Here is a 23,161-nt window from a genome sequence, read left to right as displayed (position 1 = left end):
ATGTGTTTTCCATATTTAATGTTGTCTTCAAAACATTTTTGCCTCCTTATGTTTTGATGTCTCGCCACATTTAATGGAACGTCCTGATTTTGTTTGTGTTGGCTGTCTGTCATTGCCTCAATGTCAACGGTGAAGCCAAAGAGGCCCGAAGGCCAAATGTGTTCCCCGAATTAATTATGGTTGTCACCGCGGTGAATTGCCACAGTTTCTGTGGCGCGGAATCCGACCCTCAAAGTATCTGCAACATAGGACAAACACAATCACAAATGTGCCACGGGCCACGTGCTTTGTAGATACATGTCATTATTTGGTTAGTTAGTCGGGATTAGCATACGAAGTTATAGGTAGAGCAAGTTGTGTGGAACATCATTTCAATCCTAAGTCCTTGTAGCTCTGTAATTAAAAGTTGTCTCAAAGCAAAATTAATCAAGCAAAGTCCATTAAACAAATATAACCACAAACGGAATATACATTCTGACAATCAAAATATGTGGCTTACTATTTCCAAATGTACTGTTGAATGAAAAATATTATTTTTGCCACACACAGAATCGAAGATTATGGCAGTATTTGTGCATACAACATTTGTCAGTAAAATAAATTATTAAACTGCAGTCAAAAGTGCTGTCCGTGCGGAAACCTCGTGACATGAGTTTTTGCAATTGCATAGAATTAATGATTTTGTGAAGGCATCCCATTCAAAGAACGCTGTTGGTTTTTCAATACTGCGCCGGGTGAATCGTCAAAAGTGAGAACGTACAGCATTTTCAATTTCCCGCCATCGGCAGTGACGTTTTTATCTTCTGGCCGACAGCAGCAGTTTGTATTATATACAAATATATATATGTATATATCCAACTGCAGATCGCATGTCATGTCCGATGCCAGCTTTCTGATGATCACTTCTGCTGAAAAGTAAACTTATGGACAGCGGCTGCAGGTTGAAAGGATGTGCACCAGCACGCACTCACACACTCATACACACACACACACACACACAAGTGGCTTCCTGGTCGAGTGCATCCTTGTTGCCGCTGCTCCTGCTGGTGGGCGTGGCTGCCCGCCCACCGCTGAACACGCAAAACTTTTGGCGAAGCAAAAATAACACCTGTCCCAAAGGCAACAGCTACTGCGCAATGACTTTGCGAGGGCAGCTCTGGGAATATTGGGTGGAAAGTTACCTTTTCTCCAAGGTAATTGTCTCTAATGCAATTAGCAACTCGTAGAAAATATTGTTCCCAGAAATTTATATTTCATTTCCATGTAAATTAAGTTTGTGGACTGCTGAATGGCAGACAAAACAAGCAAAATTAATTACATTTTTAATCTAATAATAATTTTAATAATAACTTCCGTATGCAGCTTAAATTTTATAACTAATATACTAGAAATTAAAGACAAATAATTTATAATAATAAAAATAATAATTAGCAAAATGCTCAAATTTAGACTTAATAAGTAAATGTAATAAATCAAGGCAAATAAAAAGCTTAGAAATTCATTAAAATATGATGAAGAAAATACCTATTTATATTATTACTAAATAACAAAATGCCAAACAATTCCGAACTCCATTTAATTTCCCAACCTGGGAACTTCAAAAAGACAACTACAAACAATGCTTAATTCTTTGCAAAACAATTGTTGAAAATGCTTTTATTTCTTTGGTAAACTTTGGGCTAATGAAATTTCGCAAAAAAACTGGCCAGCTTCGAAGTGTAAACGTTGTCAGATTTACAAAGCGAAAGCTTCAACAGCTCTGCCTTTTTTTGTTTGCTCGATGGGCCTACCCTCGTTTTCTTTGTTAGTATGTGTGTGTGGGTATCTGTGTGTGTGTGTGTGCTGGACATGTTTGCCATGTCCTGCGGCCAACTGGCTGTCAATGCGAATATTTCATATAGAAAACAACTTTTGACCCTGTGCGCCACGAGGCATCCCAATTGTTTGGCCAGGTTCCCCCTCCCCTTTCCCTTTTCCCCCACTTTTCTCCACTTTCCCCCACTTCAGCCCACTCCAATTCTTTTAGCCCCGCCCCTCCGTTCTTTAATTAACCACTGACCACTAGTTGCTGGCCCATGTATGTGTGTGTGCCAGTGCTGCCATTGCAACTGTGAGTGTGTGAGTGTGTCCTTGGCGTCCTTGGCGAGTACGTGCTAATGTAATCCACGCCGTTTTAATTACAAAATTCCACAAGGTCCTCGGCCATTTAAGCGCCAGCTGCAGCGTCAAGTGGCCCAAGGAGAAGGCACCACCATGTCACTGAATCAGATAAAGCGCCTCCTCCGGAGCCTCCTTTAATTCACTTTTCCACAGGCCTCGTAAAACTAACGTAGCATACTTTTAAGATTTCCAAAAAGTGCAGAGAAAAAAACGAAATCAAAAGCATATCCGCTGCAATAAAATACAGAACTTACCAAAAAAGTGCTTAGTATTAATAAATAAAAATTTAATAACATTTAACATTATAACATTCATATTAAATATTTAAAATATACTTTTATTTTTATTCCACTACATACATATGTACACTTGTTAAAATAAAATAAAACAAATAAAAATTGTCAAATATATTTTATGTTTAAGTTCTGATTGTTAAACAATGTGTTTTTTTTTTGACTTAACCGAACTTAAATAATACCAATAACATTATTTTGTGTCTCTCCATTAACCATAACTTTTATGTTTGTCTCTTAATTAATTAACAAAAAAAGCTATGTATGTCACCCAATTTATTTTTATAAATATTATCAGACATGATTAAAAATTTATTCCTGTGCATCGAGTGGCTGCTGAGCATTGTTTGTGCTGCTGACTCGACCAAAAGGCATGTCCTGGCCAGCTTTCTATTGCCTCACCTCGCAATTAGTGAAACTGCCTGTTTGGCACATTTCGGCTGCCACTCTACGCAGTGGCTCAAAAGGCTTTTTGCATTTAAATTGGCATCAACCCGGCCACAACAGCCAGACGATACGTCCGTGATAGAGCCCGATGCCGTCGGTTGGCATTCACTTAATTATGCTTCCTAATTGCCATGGCATCGAGTCGCCTCCGCGTGGCACAGACGTTCGCATCGCATTCAAATGCCGATTGACAAACCGAAAATAATTGAAATTCAAATTCAGGACTCACAATTGCGGGCACGTTCCAAAAGCCGCATCAATGCGAAAAGAAGTCCGAAGCAGTTTTCTTGGCAGTTCTCGCCTTAATTCCGCGAATTTCATTTGCATTTTGAATGTCTGCAATTTATATTGATGATAAACTCTTTCTGGTTCGCAGAAAAGGTGAGGAAAGGCTAAAATCCCCAATGAACATTTTCAGATAAAAGAATGGTTTAAACAAAGGACCAATGCCACTTCAAAATCGGATTAAAATGAGAGAAGTTATGGACTTAACAATGCTACAAATTGGTAAATTTTTAGCAAACCAATTTTTTTGTTGTTTGCTGAAAATTGACCAAATTTTACCAGTTCTAAGAAAGTCCATAATATTTTCAATCTTTATCAGATTTTGAAGTGGTATACCTTTAAATGTTTGTTTTTTGATTCTATAAAAAACTGCATATTAGAATTTTTTTTATAATATTTTTAGGCCTGTATTTATTATATATCCATCAGAACCCACTTATTTGATCTTCACTTAATTCTAATTCAATCACTTCCGGTCTTGATTATTATTTTAATTCCTGTTTGTGGGTCGCTTCCGTAGTGAAGACGTTAGGATAGGAACCCCATTTCATAAATGCTTGGCCCCTGGCTGGTAATGTTGGCTTAACTTGCAAATTGCTCTGTAAACACCCGAGATGGTTGCAAAATTACGCATACGCAGCGTCAGCCGAACGATGGCTGATATAAACGAAGCATAATGTGTGCAAAGCACTTGGTAAACGCTTGCCAACTGACAAAGGCAACTTCAGCTTCGGCTTCAGCTTCAGCTCGATTATCCAATTTAAAGTTTTGAGTCGAGAACTCTTTCACAAATTGTGTGCTAATCCGTGGTAATTGGACTGGTTTTACCAAGGGGGAAATTCCTACGAGGAGCATATAGAAAGTTGTCAACTTTATTAGAGCACATTACACACTATTCAATAATTCATATACTTTGCAATTATACAACAGAGCAATGGGTAAAGCCATATTACAACCCCGTCGAGCTTCGTTATCGCTAAATCGCGCGGTTAATTAGATAACCTGAAATTCTAATTAAATTTCTATTGTTTCGCTTACATGGCGGCAATCGCATTACATGACTAAACAACGGGGCGTGGACGCAAAAGGACGCAAAAGGACCATTCATTATTCGATTCCCGTTCGCAATCCGCTTAATGCAAACATATTTCCAACAGAAATGGCAATGGCAGCGTCGATGGCTTTTCAAGGATGCCCCCTGTGACAGCGGCAACAATTCGTGGCGCAATTTCCGCAAATTAAAAGATATCACTTACAGCGAAATAATTTTCCAAACCGCAAAAAGTTAGTCATCGGGGGAGGATAGCAATGCAAACATGACACGCCCACGCGATTTTTGACCGCTGGAAATGCAACTGGCGTTGGCGGTTTCGCTTTTTTTTCTCGATTTTTGGCCACCGCGTTGACAGCAAATTGAATTAGAAACGCATTTTAACGAACAAAAGTGACCGCTGATATGGGGGAATTGAAACAGAGAAGGCTGAAACATCGATTTTTTAAAATATTGATGGTTTAAATTGGATAAGCCAAACTAGATCTGTCATAAAGCGTTAACTTTTTAATTACTTAATAATTTCATTCAAATATAAGTCACACTTTATCTGTCATAAGGCTAACAATTTTAATTATTTTATTATTTTAATCAAAGAGATACAAATTTGTAAGCAGATGTTACGTTCTTTAATATAAAAAGAAAAAGTATAATATGAAATTATCTTTTTCTTACTGATAGACACCGTAAAAAATAATATTGCTTTAAAGTATTATTATTTAGTTAATAATTTATTAAATTATTTATTATAATTTAGTTAAGGGTATTTTTTTTCTGTAAAATCTTTTTAAGTTTTTTATGTTATAATGTCGATTCAAAAGCAATATTCCCTACAATAACCGCCTCGTTTATTGGGTGCACATCCCTAGAATTCAGGCGTCGCTTCTACTCGCATATAGAACCCGGATGTGAACAATGACAAACCGCAAAAATTCAATTTAAAGTTTGGATTTCAATGTCGAGCTCTCGCACACACAGCTTTTAGAGTCGAGTGTGCGTTTGCGAGTGGAACATGGAGCCAAGTGCCAAGGGATACGTGCATGTAATTGGAAAATATCGAACTGTGAACAAGTTCTCTCCGATCCGACCGACGCCAAGAAATCCAGACACGGCAAATTTATTATGCCTGAGAGCAAAGTTTCGTTGCAGCCAAGTCAGAAACAGTAAGCAAACAAATGCAGAATTCATAAATCCCATCGATAAAGCCCTGGCAATTGATATCCGGCCATCAGCTTCCGAGAGGCAAGTCTTTATGGAACAGGTATGATTGACAGGCCCAAAGGCCGGCATACATTTTTCAATAACATGAAAAATTGGGTCAAATTGTGAACAATAAATAGGGACTACTTGAGAGTCGAATGCTTTTCAATTACTTGAAAAATTGGGTCAAATTGTAGACAATAAATAGGGAATATTTGTAGGTAAATGTAAAAACCTTAATTAATACTCAATACTTTGTCAAGCATAAAACCCATATCAACAAATAAATTTATATTTAAATGAACATTGTTTTTAGCCTTAATCTTTTCAAATACAAACCAAACAAAATAAGCCGAAAATGAAAATAACAAATCTTTTTTCAAATTAGTTTTCATCTCCTGGGCGATTCTGAATTTTGATTTAGTAGTTTGTGTGAATGCGGATTTCCTGGGGATTTTTATGTTTACTGTGGGGCTTAACTCAGATCCGCCGTAGAAACTGGCAAAGTAAAAAATCTGAAATCCCCTAACATAACGACACACACTGAGTCAAATATGTGTGCGCACACATTCCATATTTTAGCATTTGTCATAATTACAAAGCCACGCCCGTGGGAAGCCGAAGAGCAAGTAGAAACGCCATAAAATGGAAAGAAAATACGCGAATTTGAAAATTTCATCTCCGTTTTCGTTGGCATGGCAGCTGCGAAGGGAAACAAAGCTTCCAAATATGTTTTTTGCCAAACAGCCAACCTTAAAACCAGCCAACAACCAACAACCAACAGCCAACAAGCAACCCAGCTCAGCGCCTTCGGTCGGCAATTATTAACGTCTTAAAGAAAGGGCGGCGGCACATTTATGACTGCACTTTTCACATCCGTTTCCGCATCCGTCTGTCGACACGCACACATATGCATAGGTAACTGGAAGAAAAAGTTTGGCAAATCTAAAAGTAATTACAAGAAAAATTTTAAAGAATATACATAACTGTTATATAATTAAGAATAATTAAATTTAATTTGAGAGTTAAGTTGTGAAAAGAAAAGTTTTTTAATAAAATGTTGAAAAAATGAAGTTACGAAAAGAAAAGAATACTTTTTTTAAGTGAAGGTAATAATAAAAATCAATTTGAGAGTTCTGTTGGCATTTATAGTTATTATTATTTATAATTTTGATATTATTTTTTGTTTTAATAGAATAAATTTTTTATTTTATAAAATAGCCCTAACTTTCTCTCTCTGCACAAATACACACAAAGTAACACTGCCAGAAATTCATTCATTTTTCGGAGGCGTAGAGCAAACAGGTCGGTGGGCGTGGTTGCTGGTTGCTGGCAGCAGAGAAAGCAATTTCACTTTACATTTGTTTTACGGCATTTGCTGCCACACATCTGTGCGCTGCGGGAGAAAAGTGCGAAAGGTGGGTGAAAGCGGCGGGTGAATTTCTGTGGGCGGCGGTGCGGCGACAATATGTTTGCTGCGCTTTTCCCTTCGCCTTTCCGCTAGGCTCCTTTGGTGATAAGTATTTATTATTATGCCTCTTAATGGGCGGAATGCTTTGCTTTGTGCTTTTACCCAAATGAGTTTCCCTCATTAGAGTACCATTCTTACTTTGGGGACTTCCACTCCGGATTGTTGAAGCCATCTGTTTGATGGTATTATTACAATAGGAGAAAGGATTTTGGATTACAAATATTTTCTTTGCTAGATTTCAAACAGGAAATTTCATTTAAATTTATATTTTCTTGGCAATTAAAAGTGTTGCTTTTAAACAAGTTAGAATATCATTTGAACTAAATGTTGGGTTTTGTTTTAATCCTGTTTATGTTTTCTTTACAATTTTGCTTCTTGTGGATTAAAATTTGGTAAAATATTTCAAATTAAATAACCTAAAATATAATTGTTAAATAACACAATATATGACCTCCGGCCTTCGCTAAATTGAATACAATATTTGGCTTCCAGCTTTTTAGGTTAAAGCAACTTTAAAGAAGGTTGACAAAAATGTTTGATACACAAAACGTGGTTGTAAAATTCAAATTAGCTTTTAAAGAAATGCAAGCACGCGAAACGTTGCGTTAAATGCTCACATAAACAAGAATTGTTTCGGCATTTGCATTCAACTTTGTGTGGAATCCAAGCAAACCTGAGCAAAATGAGCCAATAAACTTAATGCGTCCCATTAACCGTGAATCTCTAATTACCCGCGGAGAGAACGAATGAAATATATATCCCGGCAGCATCCTTCCAGTTGTTTACACTTTATGCCAGCCCAGATTTGCGAGATACTTTTTCATGTTTGCATTTATGGTTTATTGTCTGGCGAATAAAACATTTTGTTGCGGGCGATGCAATAAACGCAGTCGGATCGTTTCATTCCCATATTGGCAGAGCCACAATTCACGCTTGAATTTTCGGCGAAGCCCCATAAAAATTGGGGGCGTATCCTGTCGGCAAGGATATGAAATATATATATGGTATGCATTTCGGGGCGGCGGATTCGATTTCATCGGCAGTGCGACGAAGCCCCAGTTGGTGGTTATTAAAAAGCAATATAACGCCACGCCCGTCCTCAATTTATGAATAATTCCAGCGAGCTTTCCTTTGTACTTGTGTACTCCATCTCATTGCGAAAATGGCGAACAACTCACCCTCAATATGCTGATGATTAATTTACACATCGTGGCAATATGGGAAATTATTTAAAATGCATCGCGATATTGAGATGGCCCCCGGAGAATGAGCTGAGTGAAACGACAGGGCCACTTTCAAAATAAGAAATTAATAACCGTCCCCAGGCAACAGCTAAGAAGGTCAGCCGCTGTTTTCCTTGCAAAGGCTAAGGTGAAAAGGTGAAAACGGCCAAGTGGCTGGAAGGACACGGCGAAAGGTGAAGGAGGTTTCGACCCTCGGCGTAATTTAATAGCGCTTTGTTTAGCTCATTGAAGTAGAATGAAGGCAAGTTGTTTAAAAAATTAGCTTATATTTTGTTAGCGACCAAGGAAAAGTATTTATGGGTCCTTCATAAGTAAAATGTATTATTAACACACAAAAAATCTACCCAATAAATAATTTAAAGATTTGATATTACAACATAGTTTGTTTAAATAAATAATTCAGAGCTAATAATAAGTTTTATAACTTTTACTTTCTAAACTTTTTTGTCACCTCTATTCGCACTGTTATTATGCATAATAAATATTAGATTTATGAAAATAACACAAAAGAGAGCAATTAAAAACGCAGAGATTAATAAATTATTAGTAAACTTTTGGCCATAAAGAAAGTGGTTGTCAAGCAGCTAAAAAGCCGGAATTTTAAAACTCAAAGCGCAAAAGGTGGTGCCAATAAAGGTTATGTTTCCGCCCACTTGGGTCCACATCCAATTAAAAATTAAAACAATACTTTTGCCGAGGAGAAGGTCACGTTGGAACAACGAGTGACCGTAAACTCGCATTATTAACAAGGCTGTGAGCAAATGGATTTGTGGCAAGTCAACCCGCCCCCGCCTTCTAGTCGGCCTAAACCCATTTTAGCCATTCGCCTGGCAATTTAGCCATCCGTTCTTAGGTTTCGGGTGTCGCACGGGGCAGCACGTAAACATAATTAGACGCACATTTAAAAGGTCGTTAAACGCCGCAAACAACACGACCGACCGGAGAGCGGAGAAGCCCGCGAGGACCCATCTCAGGATTCATCGCAGGACCCATCGCAGGACCCCTTTTCCCGGTGAAAAGATGACCCAGGCGCCACTCACGCGTATTTGCATCTGGCCAAAGTGCCTGCCACTGGCACTGCCCATGGATTCCCCTTTGGGTCCGAGTCCTTCAACCGCGCGTGACTTGGGGTAAGGCAAAGCTGCTCAGGACGTGGATGGGGCACAACACTCAGAACAATCCGATATTTAGAAGTACCTTCGAGTGAATGCCACTCGAAAAAACCTTAGCTTCTTCCAAACTTTTCTTTAGTGAATGAAATTAATTTTTAAATCAGCTAAAACATTGATATTTATTAAATTTGTGTTTAAAAAATAAACTAAAATTTGTCTATTTGAATTTAAAATAAAACGAAATACTAGTAATTGAAGCATAACTAAGCAATTAACTCCAGGTGTTATAAGCTTAAGAACAAATTTATAGTTTATTATAATTGAAGAAAGAACTTTTAAGAATTCTCCTTTAACTTTTTAAACTCCAATTAACTACTGACCATTAAATCAAATTGCACTGCCTGCACTGACAGGATACTATTTTTTACATAATTTATTTATATTTTACTTGTTTTCTTCGAAACATTTTTTTTAATTTATATGCAAGTGCAGCGAGAACAGCAGCAATAGAAGTAGCATTAGCAACATCGGTAATGTTTGCGACAGCAACAACTGGCGAATACCATTAGCATCGTTGAGTTGGTCGAGGATGCTGAAGAGGATGAGAATGGGGGTGTTGATGGGAATGGGAATGGAAATGAGGATGAGGATGGCGTGGCCCTGGCACAAAGCATCTGGGGAGTGTGCGAAGGTGCACTTCAGGACGTTGTCAACGAGGCGACATTGTTTCAAGAGCGAGAAACGCGACTTTGAAGCCTTGAAGACGGCGACTCGCACTCGCAGGCCGAGCAATCGCAAGAGCAATGACAACATGTCCCGTGTGCTCGGCAGCTCCGGCAGCTCGACATCTATCCCACGCTTTTGAATTATAGAGACACAGCCCAAGTGAGCGAAATTCCAAATGGAAAAATTCACACATGTTACTTATCTGAAGAAAAAAGCTGTCTAGACAGCATATTGAAAAACATGTTGGCGTGGAATAACAAAGTATGTAATTCTATGTGTACGAGTATGTTATTAAAAGTAACTTACAAATTTAATACATAATTCACTTTTAAGAAGTCTAAGTTATTTTATAAATATATTTGAGAGTAACCATTACTCAGGTGAATTATTTTCCAAGGTCCTTTTGTTTAAGGCTACCCAAAAAAAAAACCCTTGGAAAATTAAATATTCCGTGACCAACAACAAATTAAACAAAGTATGACCTTAACTACTAAACATATATCTTATTGTTTTGTTTTTCGACCACCCATGCACTTTGACCTTGCTAGCTTATGGCCGAGATACCCGAACCGCTCCCCAGGTGGCGCCACTCTAAGTCAACACGTGGCTTCTGGCAAAGTGCCTACACCTAAAATCGTCCCTTCTAATGTCTGCCACTCCCCCAGAAAATGGGGACGGAGCACTTTGGTTCCCATCTGGACATTGGAAGAGCTACCTAGAATTTCGTAAGACCCTGCAATAAAATTGCATCGTTTATGGCTGGTCGCTGTCGTTGCCTCGATGTGGTTTTTCTTTTTTTTGCGGCCACGTTCACTTCGCTCCATTTGCCACTCGCGGTGGAAACTGTTACACACTAACACCCCACTAGCACAGTGGTGATAATTATCTTATTTGAAAAGTTATATAAAACAACATTTTACAGAAAATGTAAGAAGAAATTGTAAGTTACTTTAATGTATATAACTAAAATAAAAAGTAAATTAGAGCAGTATTTCTTTAAATTTTATAAAAAATATTTGTAATAAATTAACTAAAAACTTTTAGTTGCTGATCTCAACTAAACGGATAAATATTTTATATTGTGTGACAATTGGTTAAAATTGTCTAGACTTAAAAGGTAAAATGTTATTAATGGTAATGTTGTCATTAAAAAGTTTAACTACTTTCTAAAGTATATAATTTAAGTTGACGATATGCTCATAACGTACTTGTCTAAATTACAATTTCCTTTCCGTTTGACCCACTGTATGTCCATCCACTCGTGACCTTTGCGAGTTGCCATTAACGCTTTTTTATCTGTTCATAAATTTTAATTTTGGCAAAATACTTCAAGTACGTGCCACACCCCCAGCCACATTTGGCTCACCGCCCTCGACTCGAAGCGAAGCCACCATAATTCTTTTTTTTTTTTTTAGGTCTTGGGTCTTTCCTCCGTGTTTGTTTGCCGTTTTCATTTTGGCCAAAAGAAATATGACTTGGTGGCTGCCGTTGGCCGTGCAGTTTGCTCCTCAGCCTTTTTGCCACCGAGCATCGTGTCTTCGGTTTTGAGTCGAGGACCCGTAACCTTATTTTTTCAGCGGAGCTTCCTCGTCGCTGGCGGACTTGTTTATCGTCCTTTGCATCTCATTGAGCTGGTAGCCGCTCATGAAAACCGCCCCGGAACGCTTTTCCGGAATCTCGGGGGTCTGTGTCTTGCCTTTTCCGCTTTTCCGTTTTCCCTCCTGCTCGGTCGGCACTTTTCAGTTTTCCATTGCATATTTAACCTAATTAAAATGAGTTATATGAGACAGGTGGGGAGAGCGTGTTAATCCTTGACCTGCTGACTTTGCCGGAGCTCATTTTCCCCCCGCTTTTCCAAGTGGCGCCTTGAGCTAAAGATGTTTCGCCCTCCCGCACAAGTCGCCATAATGTTTAACGTTACCTTTTCAACATTTTCCCTTACTTGTGATAGAGTAACATTTCGTTTGAGGAGTTAAATGTGCGCTGCGATTTTTAAATCAGCATTAAAATGTTCGCGAGATTTATTGCTTTGAATTTACCACAGGAAAAAAATAAAAAGGGAAAATGGAAATACGAAAAGGGTAGTAATTATTGCGAATAATATTTTACATTACAAATAAATCAACAGAATGAATACAAGTAATTTTACAAGTTCTGTAATGGCGAAATATCAATACGAAAGCATTTCGTGGAACTTGATTAATTGCCTTTTAATAAGCTAATTTAATGGATAAAAGGTTAAGCAAGCGGAAAGTATTTAATCACAATGTTGAACTTTAATTACTATTATTAACCGTAAATAACACTATTGAATAACATTTTATTTAAGATCAAATTACTGATTCCTACCCAAAACCTTAAGCTAAAAAGCCACTTTATTCTTTGATACAATCCAGTTAACCCAAACTGACTTCTATCCCGCTTCTTATCATTGCAGGTATGTTAATGGAGCCAAGTCTCAACAAGTGGATCCTTCTTCTCGACAATCAGCAAACAGTGTCCAGGAGCAAAGAGCAAACTAACCTAATGAATTTATGTAGGGGCTGCAAGGTGCAAAACGCACAAGGCCAGGCAAAGGCTCTAACTGAAAGTACTTAAGCCCATAAAATATTCAAGCCGTGAACATGTGGGGAAAATTACAAAGAGCAAAAGGAAAAGGCGCACAAAAATCCAGCCAACTGACAGGGAAATCGGGGGGAAGGTGAAAAATGGACGGACAGAATAGGCGGTCTCTCGAATGAAGAAACAAATCCTTAACAGTCATTACACATAAAAACACACAGAGGAAAGTCAAAAGCAATCTAGGTTTTGGAATTGTACTTTTTTCTTAAATTCATACATCTGACATAAGCAAAAAATATTTAAGTAGGTTAGAAGACCCTTGGCTGAGAGTTAAGCCAAATGTTGTTTAAAATCTAATGGTGTTAAGATGTTGCAACATATATTTTGAAAACCTTTAAGAATTATGTTTCATTTTGTTTGCAAAGCTTTGGTTAAATAAAAAAACATTTATTTTAAATTTTCTTTTTGATTAAACCTCTTAAATCTGTGCCGTGTACATTCTTAAACATATCGAGTGCTCGGAAAAAGTCGCAGCCGCACAATTTGCCACTGTAAGTGTAGGTGGATTGGAGATGGCATCGGAGATGGAAGATGAGGGGATGGCCCCTGGGGATAGGCAGCCAGCCACTGATTGAAAAGAAAATTACGGGCAAGTAGTTGTAGTCGGGTGGCCGCCAGATGGTCTCCACATCGACGGCGCTGCTGCGCTGATGAGCAGCATAAATGTCCTGCGAAAGGACGAGAGGAAACGGAAGTGAGCGGCGCCGCTACTGGGACCAGCGGCCTTGGGTTCCGGAAGTGGTAGAAGCCCCGGAGCCAAAGGCATTGGGCATAGGACCCCCAGCCATTTGCATTCGAGAGTACACATAGATATTTCTATGCCCCTAGACGGCATCCGCTGATGGCAACTGTTTCTTTCTGCTCCGCAGAGCAGGTTCCTTTTCCCACATTTACTGTGGGATCAAAAATTCCTTTTGAGGCATTAAAAAGGCTCCCTCTTCAAATTAAAAAATAATTCAGTAAATTACAATTTTGTGACGACAAAAAAAGGGAGCTTTGTTAAACAGCTTGTCTTTAAACACCAAATGAACAGTTTATTTTAATTATTTGTCTATTTTAAATTACTATTATCATTTTTTTATTTTACTATTTTGAAGACAAAAGTTTCTTTCCTTAATATTGTATACATTTATACGTTTTCTTTTTGTAATTCTTTATATCAATTATTCCACTGTGCCATTGGATCCCTCTAAGGACTTTAATACCGCGAAGACGGAGCAGTCGGAGCGGCTGGGAGAGCACGTTGTGGATATTAAGCATGTCCTTAAGCATAAAATGTCAATAAGTGCACCCAATCGATGCTAAGCAGTTTACATTGCGACAAGCCACTGAGGCACCGAGTCCTTCCGAGTCCTTTTTACCCTCCGGTGTCGCCGTTTTCCAGCAGGATCTGCGCTAACAATGCAAAGGACACGGAAAAGCACAATCACACTCACACCCACAAGCTTATCTTTATGCATGCGTCTCATATTTTCCGATAAACGTATTTGGATAAGCAAATTCTCGCTTGCATTACACCGGAAACGAAATTTAAAGAATGGAGATAAATAGGATTATTTAAAATGTTGCGATATTAAAAAACATAAAGAGACTTTAATAAAGATCAGGGTAAAAACGGCCAGGGTGTCAATATTTTTTATGTTTTGTCAGATGATATTTTTTTTGCAGTGCTCATATTTTTTGATTATTTTTTTTTTGTATTATTATTTTTGCCATGACGTTGCAGAATATGGCAGATATTTTTATACACACACATTTTTTTACCTTGTTAAAAATTGACTGCAAAAACCTGTTCTCATTTTTACTTATTTAAATTCCAATGTTGAAGTTCACATAAAGTCACATACTTAATATAACATTTGTATAGTTATTTAACTCACAAACATTCAGGATTTATATTTAGACATTTAAATCGCTGCAACTAGTAATTGTTGAGTTTATCAAGGGAAATACCTTGTTAATTGTTATAGAAGGGTTTCCCCGTCACATTTTCGATGAGATTGTTTTGGTTATTCGAGACAGTCTTATCCGTATGTCACTCAACCAAAACATTTCTAATTACATTTTTGAAAGTCGTTTTCTTATCGCCTTGTTTTTAGTATCTACAAACAGACTGCGACAAGAAATGCAAGATACGTTTCAGTACTTAAATATGTCAATAGATTGGAAAACAAGTTCAGTTCGCTGAGTTCCGGAAGAGTTGGCGGTCTAGCAAAAATGAGAGGTACTGAAAGCGGAGTGATGAATGCTCGAAGACTAAAGATAGATCATCGTAGTTTTGCAATGTGCTTGCCACTTGGCCATATTTATTACTTGGCTGGCCGAAATCCAAGGATTTTCGATGGAGGAAAAGTGCAAGCATTTGGCTGGAAAAGGTTACATCGGAGATCCAAGTGATTGTCGTGCTTGGGGATTTTGCCAGGACAACAAACTCAGCGGACGGAGTAACTGCAATGAGGGATTGTTATTCAACTTTCGAGATGGAACCTGCAGAAATGTATCGAATGCAAATTGTCATTCTGATACTTCAGAGATTTGTGCAAAACTCCAACCTGAAGATTATATTGCCGATCCAGCTAACTGTCGTAGATATATCCAGTGCAAGGACATCGGTGAAAATTCTTGGATTGACTGTGGAGAAGGTCAGGTGTTCAGTAATGAAATGCAAACCTGTTTGGAGGAGGTGTCCGGTTGCCCACAGGATAATATCTGCTCTTATATGAAAGATGGTTCCTTAGTGGGAAATCCCAACACCTGCAGGAGTTACTACAAATGCCAAAATGGATTTGGAATTCAGATCAACTGCACCGGTGGAAGATATTTCAACAGGAAAACTGGTCTATGTCAAATCTGGATGCCAGATTATTGCGATCAGGATGAGGATCTTCTTTGGGAAATGCCACCATCCCAGGATTATCATATATGCAACAAGTATTATCAAATGGATAGGGATGGAGCGCAATTAATTCCGGATTTAATGACCTGCTATGGTTATTACAATTGTACTTCTCAGTTTGATAAAGGACAATGGAGCAGTTGTCCTTGGGGAAAGCACTTTGAGTGGTGGAGTGAGAAATGCGGTTCACCCAAGGATAATAGTTGTTCCTACGATCGCTGCGGCAATGTGAATCAGTTTTTGATGGCCACCATAAACACGGGTTGTCAGGAGTATACTATTTGCCAGGATAATCGCTCGATGAAATCGGAAAAGTGCCCAACGGATGTACCTTATTTCGATGAGCTTTTGTGGCGCTGCACTAAGGAATTTCCCAATTACAGGGTGTGCTTCATGGATGGATAAAAAAAATATTTAAAAAAATTTTTAATTTTAAAATTCACAATATTGTAAACGCAAAAGTTTGCAGAAAAAGGAAAATAAATTTATAATACTGAACAGGGATTAATAGACAATTTAAACAGATACACTTTATCTTCTAAAATATTTTGTGTTAAAATAAACCGCATGTATTAAATCATCTAAATATCAATTTTTTTTGGTAATTTTTAATATAATTACCTACATTAAATTAAGTTCTAGGTAAAAAAATCAAAACGTTATTTATTTGCTTTGGCTAAACTCAATCAATATTCCTATAATTAATTGCTCATGCTTCAGTTGTCTATACAAAAATTGTTTTCGTCGGCACCAAAAACCACGTCTTTTTTCTTCTTTTCTAACCACTGAATACTTTCTCAAGAAAAAGGTACGAGTTTGAACCAAAAACAAACAAGAAATGAGAAAGAACCAAGAAAGATTTATGCTTCGCCTTTTTTCCATTCACCAATTTGAGTCAGTCTGGGTCGGAAAAAAATTGAGTTTTCTTTCAGTTCGAGATTTGCTTTTTGCTTTTGAAAAAGAACGTTAAACTTCTTCTTTAATGAATTTCAGATGATAAATAAAAAATACAAATATTCAATGGCAAGTCTAGCGCTTATTTTCCGACCCAAACGTTTTCCTTCTTTCTCTAGAAAGCATAAGTATTTTGAAAATGTTGAGTGATTGATTAGATGACTAATGATAACTAATTATTGTAAGTGCTGCTTGTGCTTTTCCATTCGACGAAGCACAAGTGAAGAGTCAACGAGAGACATCTTCCAGTTGAAGTCTGCCTGCCAGAAAATCAAATGAATCAACGAAAAATTCAAATATTCCCCAGAGAGCTGTATTTATGAAAGCCCAATGGGTGGGTGGGTGTTTCAGGAAATTCTTTTGAAGGGAAGGGGGGATTTTTTTTTGGGGAAAGAGGGATTGGTAGAAGGCTATGGCTGCAGGCAGCCCAATGACGAGGCACAACAATGCGTCGCGTCATTGAATTATTATGATTGACTTTTATTACACGGAATCGCAATTTATTTTACTTAACAACAGGCTGCGAACGCAGCCCGAAGTGCGGTTAAAAGTAGCGAAAATTTGAATGAAAAGTTGTAAAGAAATTACGTTATTTATCATTCGCAAAGTGGCGACCCAGCGAAAGGGACACTTTCCCATGGAAAAGAGAGAGAGAGAGAGAGAAAGAGAAAGCCAGACATCTCCCAAACCGTTTCCGGATCCGCTCATTTATTTACAACACTGTCAAGCGCACACACAGGTACACTAAAAGAAATATGTTGTAATGTATAAGGAACTTAAAATTTTTAATAATTTGTAAATGGCTTGGTTACTTTCAAATATAACTTATATGTAGATCTATAATAATATTAATTTTGAATAATTTTAAAGATACTTAACTATTTTTAAGAAATAATTTTAAGCTTACAAAGATTACATTTATTTTTATTTTTAGATTTAGTAAATTATATGTTTCTTTAAATAACCTATTTTATATATTTCAAAATTTTTTCTGTGTTAAATATTGATGCTTTTCCAACGTAGTTTGTGCACAGTTAAAAAGTTTTCCGCGGCGGCAGCAGAAATTCAAATTTATTGTTTGCGGTTGCCGGTCGTCCCTGCCACGCCCACCTTTAGTCGATGGGCTTAAAATTAGTGGCGTTGTCTTGCGAATCGATGGGCGTTTGATTAACGGTCCCACCATCAGATTGAATCGCTTAATTGCCTTAAAAGTGGGCGTGGCCGTGGGTGTGGAAAGGAGATGGCTGACTGTATGGTAGAGTGTAGAAGGCTGGGTGGATTTAATGGCTGGATAAAAGTCGTGACTATCCAATTACACACGATGTAGTCAAGTCGAGGCAGTAAGCCGTTTTGGTTCCGCCATCACTTACCTTTAATTAGCTAATTCCCTTTAAGGTCTTCGTCCTCAATTGTGGTTCGGGGATTAACCGACGGCGCACTCCGGGGATTAGAGTTTAGTAATTGCTGTAGAGGACTTTACGGCTTTATGCCCAACTGGATGGCAGAACACAAAAAAAAAATTACTGAAGAAAGTTGGCCAGACTTCGAAGCCGCGGAAACTTTTTCTGCTGCCGAACATAGAAAAAAAAGGGAAATAACTGCTAAAGTCGGCGGAGAAATGTAATGACGGTATTTATGTTATCTACCATCTAACTCCGCACTTACATTTATCAGCTTATCTCGGAAATTAATTTCAATAAAACTGAAGTTTTGATGGGGTACTAAAAGTCATAAAACGGGGAGACTTCGACAAACTTGCTCTAGCACCTAGATCTGAAGTAGAAAAACTTCTCACTTTTGCCAGAAAATATATAAAAACAAGTTGAGGAATCAACTCTTAAAACAAATCTTGTTTTTGCTTTTAAATTAATTAACTTAAAATAGAAACCCATTAGGAAATTATTTTTTTTTAAATGTTTGAGATAGTTGTATTTTGTTTAAGTTTGAGTAGCTATATATAATATATTCGTAAAGCAAATCTTACCTCATAAAATGCCATTCTGAAGGCCAAGAAAAAGACCACATTTTTCCATCTTATCCATATTAAGCCCTATTTAAATTTAAATCTTTTCCCAGCCACCTGCTGGGTTTTAATCAATTTCAAAAGAATTTTCTTTGTTTTACGCCCGCATTCAAGCGCACTTTCTCATTTAGAAATAATTCATATTCATTTAGAGGGGAAAATGACGGCGCAGTCCTTTGGAGTCCTTTTGCAAAACGGAGGAGGACAAAGAGTGGGGCCAGTGGTGCGAGTGGTTGTGGTGGCCAATGTGGTTGGGGCCAAGCAGTGCAATCCAATGCGGACTGACTTCAACCGCAGGCCGCGACATTCCAGTGTCAAGCGTTTTTCCTTCGATGGCAGTGAAAACCGCACAAAACGCCGAGACCCTCGAGTTATCCACCATCCTGGCCGGGCTTCATTGAATCCAGCCAGGGCCAATGCCATTGCCATTCCATTGCTAAGCGCCATTCCCTCGAATCCTTGGCATCCCTTTGCCGCATTTTACCGCAGGCAAAGGACCCGCTTTTGTTTTTCCAACTGGTTGACTCGGGCCACCTCCTTGCTGCCTGGAGTTTCCCAGTTTTCCCAGTGAACGCTTCTCGCCTTCCCTCGACTGCCGTTTTCCATCTTACTGCCGGCTTGGTTGTTTGTATGCGTCTGCTGTGGTTTATGTCCTCCTTGTTGACATTTAGTTGACACACACAACACGGATCCCCTCCCCATTCTCCTCCTCCCGAACTGTTCTCCATCTTGGACTTCCGGCAACAAGCCCTGGCAATGGATCATCGGCGTCTTTGTTTACACATCGCCACCGAAGTTGCAGCTGCCACTGCCTCTCGCTCCTTCACTCCTCCACTCCCGATTGTTCATCGTCAGCTGGGGCGCTTTATTGTTGCTAACGAGGAAAGCCAGGACGTCCATTCTGCTTTGCCAGACAGTGGAAACTACCAAGTTTCATTGAGAGTTTTATATCCTGCAGATCTAAGCGCAGTCATCGCGCTCTTGGCAAATTCATAAACCATTGATTACTATAAACAGCTTTTAAAAACTCTTTAACCAAATAATACGTAAAGAAATATATACTTATTATAACAACTAAATAATTTATCAAGCCAAACTAATTTATAATTGATTTTTATATTTGAAATACTATTAAATTAAGTTTTCTGTAAATGAAACGTATAATATCTGCACAATATTACTTAAAATAAATGTCTAAAAATTACTTGTGACTTTAACTTTCTGATAATAAAGATAAGTTGTATTTCGTTATATAAATTTATTTCTAAATTTATTTATTTATATATTTTTTACAAGCTTGCATTTTCGACTTGTGCTACCAGTTATTTTTTCCACTGTAAGCCAGTGGTGTAAACATTTTTTGAAAGGTTATTTCGTCTGAAACAGCCGCGGTCCGCATTTTGTTCCGCTTTGCACTTCATTTACCACCCGGCCACCCAAGCCAGCCTCCAAGTCGTCCCTTTGGTTCAAGGCATTCTGGCACCCAGGCATCCCGGCACCGAGGCATCCCGGCACCCAGGCGGCCAAGTCATCCTCCTCGGGGCAGTAAATTCTGTTTACCCACTCCGTTGTCCTTGTCTTTGCAGTAGATGCATCGCCAGGACAGCTATTTGTTATGTCGTTTGACTGAAGCTGCTGACATTTATCCAGAAACTGCAGCAAGCGGAATGAATATGCAGAGGATGCCGCCTCAGATATTAAATCGCCCGCTGGCAACAAGAAACTGTGGAGCATTCTAGTCGGAAATTCTAGCCTTGAAAGTGAAACGCTCATAAAGTACAGAAATAGATAGCCAAATTGTCCTTCTTGGAACTTCATCCATTATTAAAAATTTATCCACTGCTGGCACTTTGTATATGTACTCAGAATTTGTCGATGTGGATTTTTGCCAAATAAAATCCTTTTCTTGTCAAGAAATTAAAGAAATGAACTCATAACTGCTTCTTATTTAGAACCTTTTAAAAGATACTTCATTATTGAATATTTAGATTAAACTTAACTTAGGAAAGGCACAAAACTTAGTACAAATTTCAAGGGCAACTAAATTTCATTCCAGTTAGTCTATAAAATAAGACTTGATGGGTAACTAAAGTGTTTTTATCATAAACTCTTTTATTTTCGTCTGCCTCCGGGTGTTGGTCTGAATGGTTTTCGACGGGATTTAGAGTCGACAATAAGCACGGATTGTCGCTTTAGGAAGTTTCGAGAAGGCACTTCATTGTCATCATCAGTTGTCGCCACTTTAGATGAAAGATTTTTATAAATTAGTAAGCAGATTATTTATATTTTATTATGTTAAGTTTACCTGCAGCTGGAGCCTGTTCCGGAGAGGATGAGGAGGTTCCTGCCGCTCGCTGAGCTCGTCCTGCGAACAAATTGTAGTAGCAAACGGGCATTGGTTGTGGTTTCTCGCCTTCGGGAGCAGATGGGGATTTGGGTGGTTCCGCCTTGTACAAATCATCCTCCTCCTCGTCGACAATGTCCAACTTGGGAATCTCAAACGGTGGCACATCCTCAGATTTGCTCAGCTCTTGGCAGCGTTTGATTTTCAATTTCAAAATCTATTTAGATAGTAGCAGAAATTAATACAGATTTCATAAATATTAGTTTTAAATACCCACCTCAATCATATCTTCATCTTCGGCAGTGTGTGCCAAAAAATTAGGCAGTTCTGCCACGCTGACATGGAGCTTCCTTTCGGGTATTTCAATGTTGCTCTCATCCACTTCCTGAACCTTAAAGATCATCTCACAGATACGTTCTTTGAGATATTTAAGTACGCCCATCGATTTGCCCGCCTCATCGGTGTCCAATTTGCGATCCTGCTCCTTGGCGGCAATGCTGTTTTTGATTTGCTCGATGACCTCTTGGTTTCTGTTTATAAATTATTTTAAAAATCATTCAATATGAATTTCAACAAATTTTCAAATAAAGTAATAAGTTGCTAAACTGTTTTTAAAACATTTTGTATAGGTTCAAACGTTATAAATGTATAAAACAATTTCAATTTATAAAGATTAAATTTTTAAAGATTTTTCAATGACTTTAAAATGTTCTTATTAGGAATTTCATTAATCATAGTATACTCACACTTCGCTTTCCTTTACGTCTGAGAATTTGGAGGCCTCCAGTTCGCTGGTTAAAGCCTCTCGTTCCGCTTCCAAATTGGCCTTTTCCGCCTCTGCGGCTTTTCGCAAATAGTTCAACCGCGCTGCGGACTCCTTTTGTGCGCTGAATCTCTCGAAGACCTCGAAGGGCGAGGTGGCACCGGAGGCCTCCATGAGCTGCTTGAACAGGGACTCCATGTCGCTGGTAACGCTCTCCAGTTGGGACACCGGCTCCTCCTCGCCGTTCTCCGTTTTGGCAGTATGCTGGTCACCGGAACTGGAGCCCACGCTATCCTGATGGACCAGCGTTTTGGTTTCGGCAAAAAGCTTCCGACCAATCCGCTCCAGCTCCAATTTGCGGGCCTCCACTTGTTTGCGAAAGTCGAGGGCCTGCCGCTCCCTCGTTTTCTGGGAGAGATTCGCCTGCTGCTCCTGGCGCTGCAGGATCACCTTGGCCGCGTCCCGCATATCCACCGCCTCGTTGTGCACCTGCTGCAGTCGCTCGATCTCCGCCTTCTGGTCGCTCAACGAGGCCTCCAGCTCCCGCAGACTCCTCTCGAATCGCTCCGCATCCGTCATCAAGGAGGCCTCGATGGAGCGGTACTTCTTGCGGATGTGCTCCGCCTCCATCCACTGAACGTTGGTGCGGTGGATCTCGTTCTCCAGCTGGCAAACAAGCTGTGGGATTTTTGAGGGATTAAAAACCATTCAAATTTTAAAGATACTACAAGCTTAAACTGAAATAATATGCATATTTAAATGGTTGTCAATTTCAAGAATATTAATTGATTTCTTTAAAGAATTTTTTTTTGTTCTGTATTTAAATTGTAATTGCAGTCATTTCCCGAAAGTAATTTGCATTAAATACTTAATAAACTTCTTAAAAGCAATTCATTAATAAAAGTTAGACCGATTTTTTGCTTAAAATAATTTTAATAAGTAGCTTAAGTTTTCCTGAAAGTAGTTTAATGTGATAATTACTTTCTTACCTTCCTGTTTGCATCCTCCTCAAGAGTTTCGGGTGGTTTCTCGCCCAGATTCTGGTTCTGTGCCTCCTTGTTGGCCAGGAGTCCTCGATATTTCTCCACCAACTTGCTGAAGTGCTGCTGGCGGGATTTGAAACGATGCCGCAGCAAGTCCATCTGCTTGCGGCTCTCGGTAATCTTGAGATCAGTGAGAAAAATGGCATCATCGGCATTTTTGGCCCCCACAGGATACGTGGCCTTGCCCACAATCAGTGTTGGTGTACAACTTTGAGCCCGGCGGGACTCCCCAGTGGATTCCTTGATGACCACCGGTCGCTGGAGAGGATTTCGCAGGCGACTTGCCTTCACCGTCAGCTCCTTGATGTCCTTCTTCAAGGAGCTAATCGTGTCGCAATTGATGCGGTTTTGCTTCTGCCACTCGGCTGCATTGGCCGTCTTTTGGCCCTCTTAAGGGAATTTGTTTCATTATTACTTTAATAATTTAAAGGCTTTGCAAACATACCAGCCAACAATATGCGCTTTTTAATCTCATTTATTTGTCGGTTTAATTCGTTCAACTTGTCCGATTCCATGACCTCCTCCTT

At 38.8% G+C, this 23,161-nt stretch overlaps 3 protein-coding genes across 3 annotated transcripts in view; 2 read left to right on the top strand and 1 right to left on the bottom strand.

The window, feature by feature from the left end:
- The window catches only part of LOC108100409, a 100,836-nt gene that overhangs the window by 43,248 nt on the left and 34,427 nt on the right, over positions 1–23,161 (top strand). The window lies entirely within an intron of this gene.
- LOC108100415 (peritrophin-44) lies at positions 14,810–16,000 on the top strand. The gene is made up of 2 exons (XM_017204306.2): positions 14,810–14,835; positions 14,888–16,000. The coding sequence occupies exons 1-2, from the start codon at positions 14,829–14,831 to the stop codon at positions 15,910–15,912; spliced, it is 1,032 nt and encodes a 343-aa protein (XP_017059795.1). The 5' UTR covers positions 14,810–14,828; the 3' UTR covers positions 15,913–16,000.
- On the bottom strand, positions 20,597–23,156 carry LOC108100413 (myosin-9). Its single transcript, XM_017204301.1, has 6 exons — positions 23,080–23,156; positions 22,581–23,023; positions 21,575–22,269; positions 21,106–21,358; positions 20,790–21,045; positions 20,597–20,724 (listed from the first exon to the last, which is right to left on the bottom strand). Exons 1-6 carry the CDS (start codon positions 23,147–23,149, stop codon positions 20,597–20,599), a joined length of 1,845 nt encoding a protein of 614 aa, XP_017059790.1. The 5' UTR covers positions 23,150–23,156.

The sequence above is a fragment of the Drosophila ficusphila genome, unplaced genomic scaffold, assembly GCF_018152265.1.
Source record: "Drosophila ficusphila isolate 14025-0441.05 unplaced genomic scaffold, ASM1815226v1 contig_286, whole genome shotgun sequence".
In the NCBI taxonomy this organism is placed as follows: domain Eukaryota; kingdom Metazoa; phylum Arthropoda; class Insecta; order Diptera; family Drosophilidae; genus Drosophila; species Drosophila ficusphila.
The sequence above is the reverse complement of the archived record's forward strand: the minus strand, read 5'-3'. Positions and strand labels throughout refer to the sequence as shown.

Coding starts and splice junctions, on each gene's coding strand:
- LOC108100413 (XM_017204301.1), bottom strand. CDS start 23,149: ATGGAATCGGACAAGTTGAACGAATTAAACCGACAAATAAATGAGATT. Junction 22,270..22,580: donor AGGAGGATGCAAACAGGAAG/GTAAGAAAGTAA, acceptor AAAATCCCACAG/CTTGTTTGCCAGCTGGAGAA. Junction 21,046..21,105: donor AAGATGAAGATATGATTGAG/GTGGGTATTTAA, acceptor CTATCTAAATAG/ATTTTGAAATTGAAAATCAA.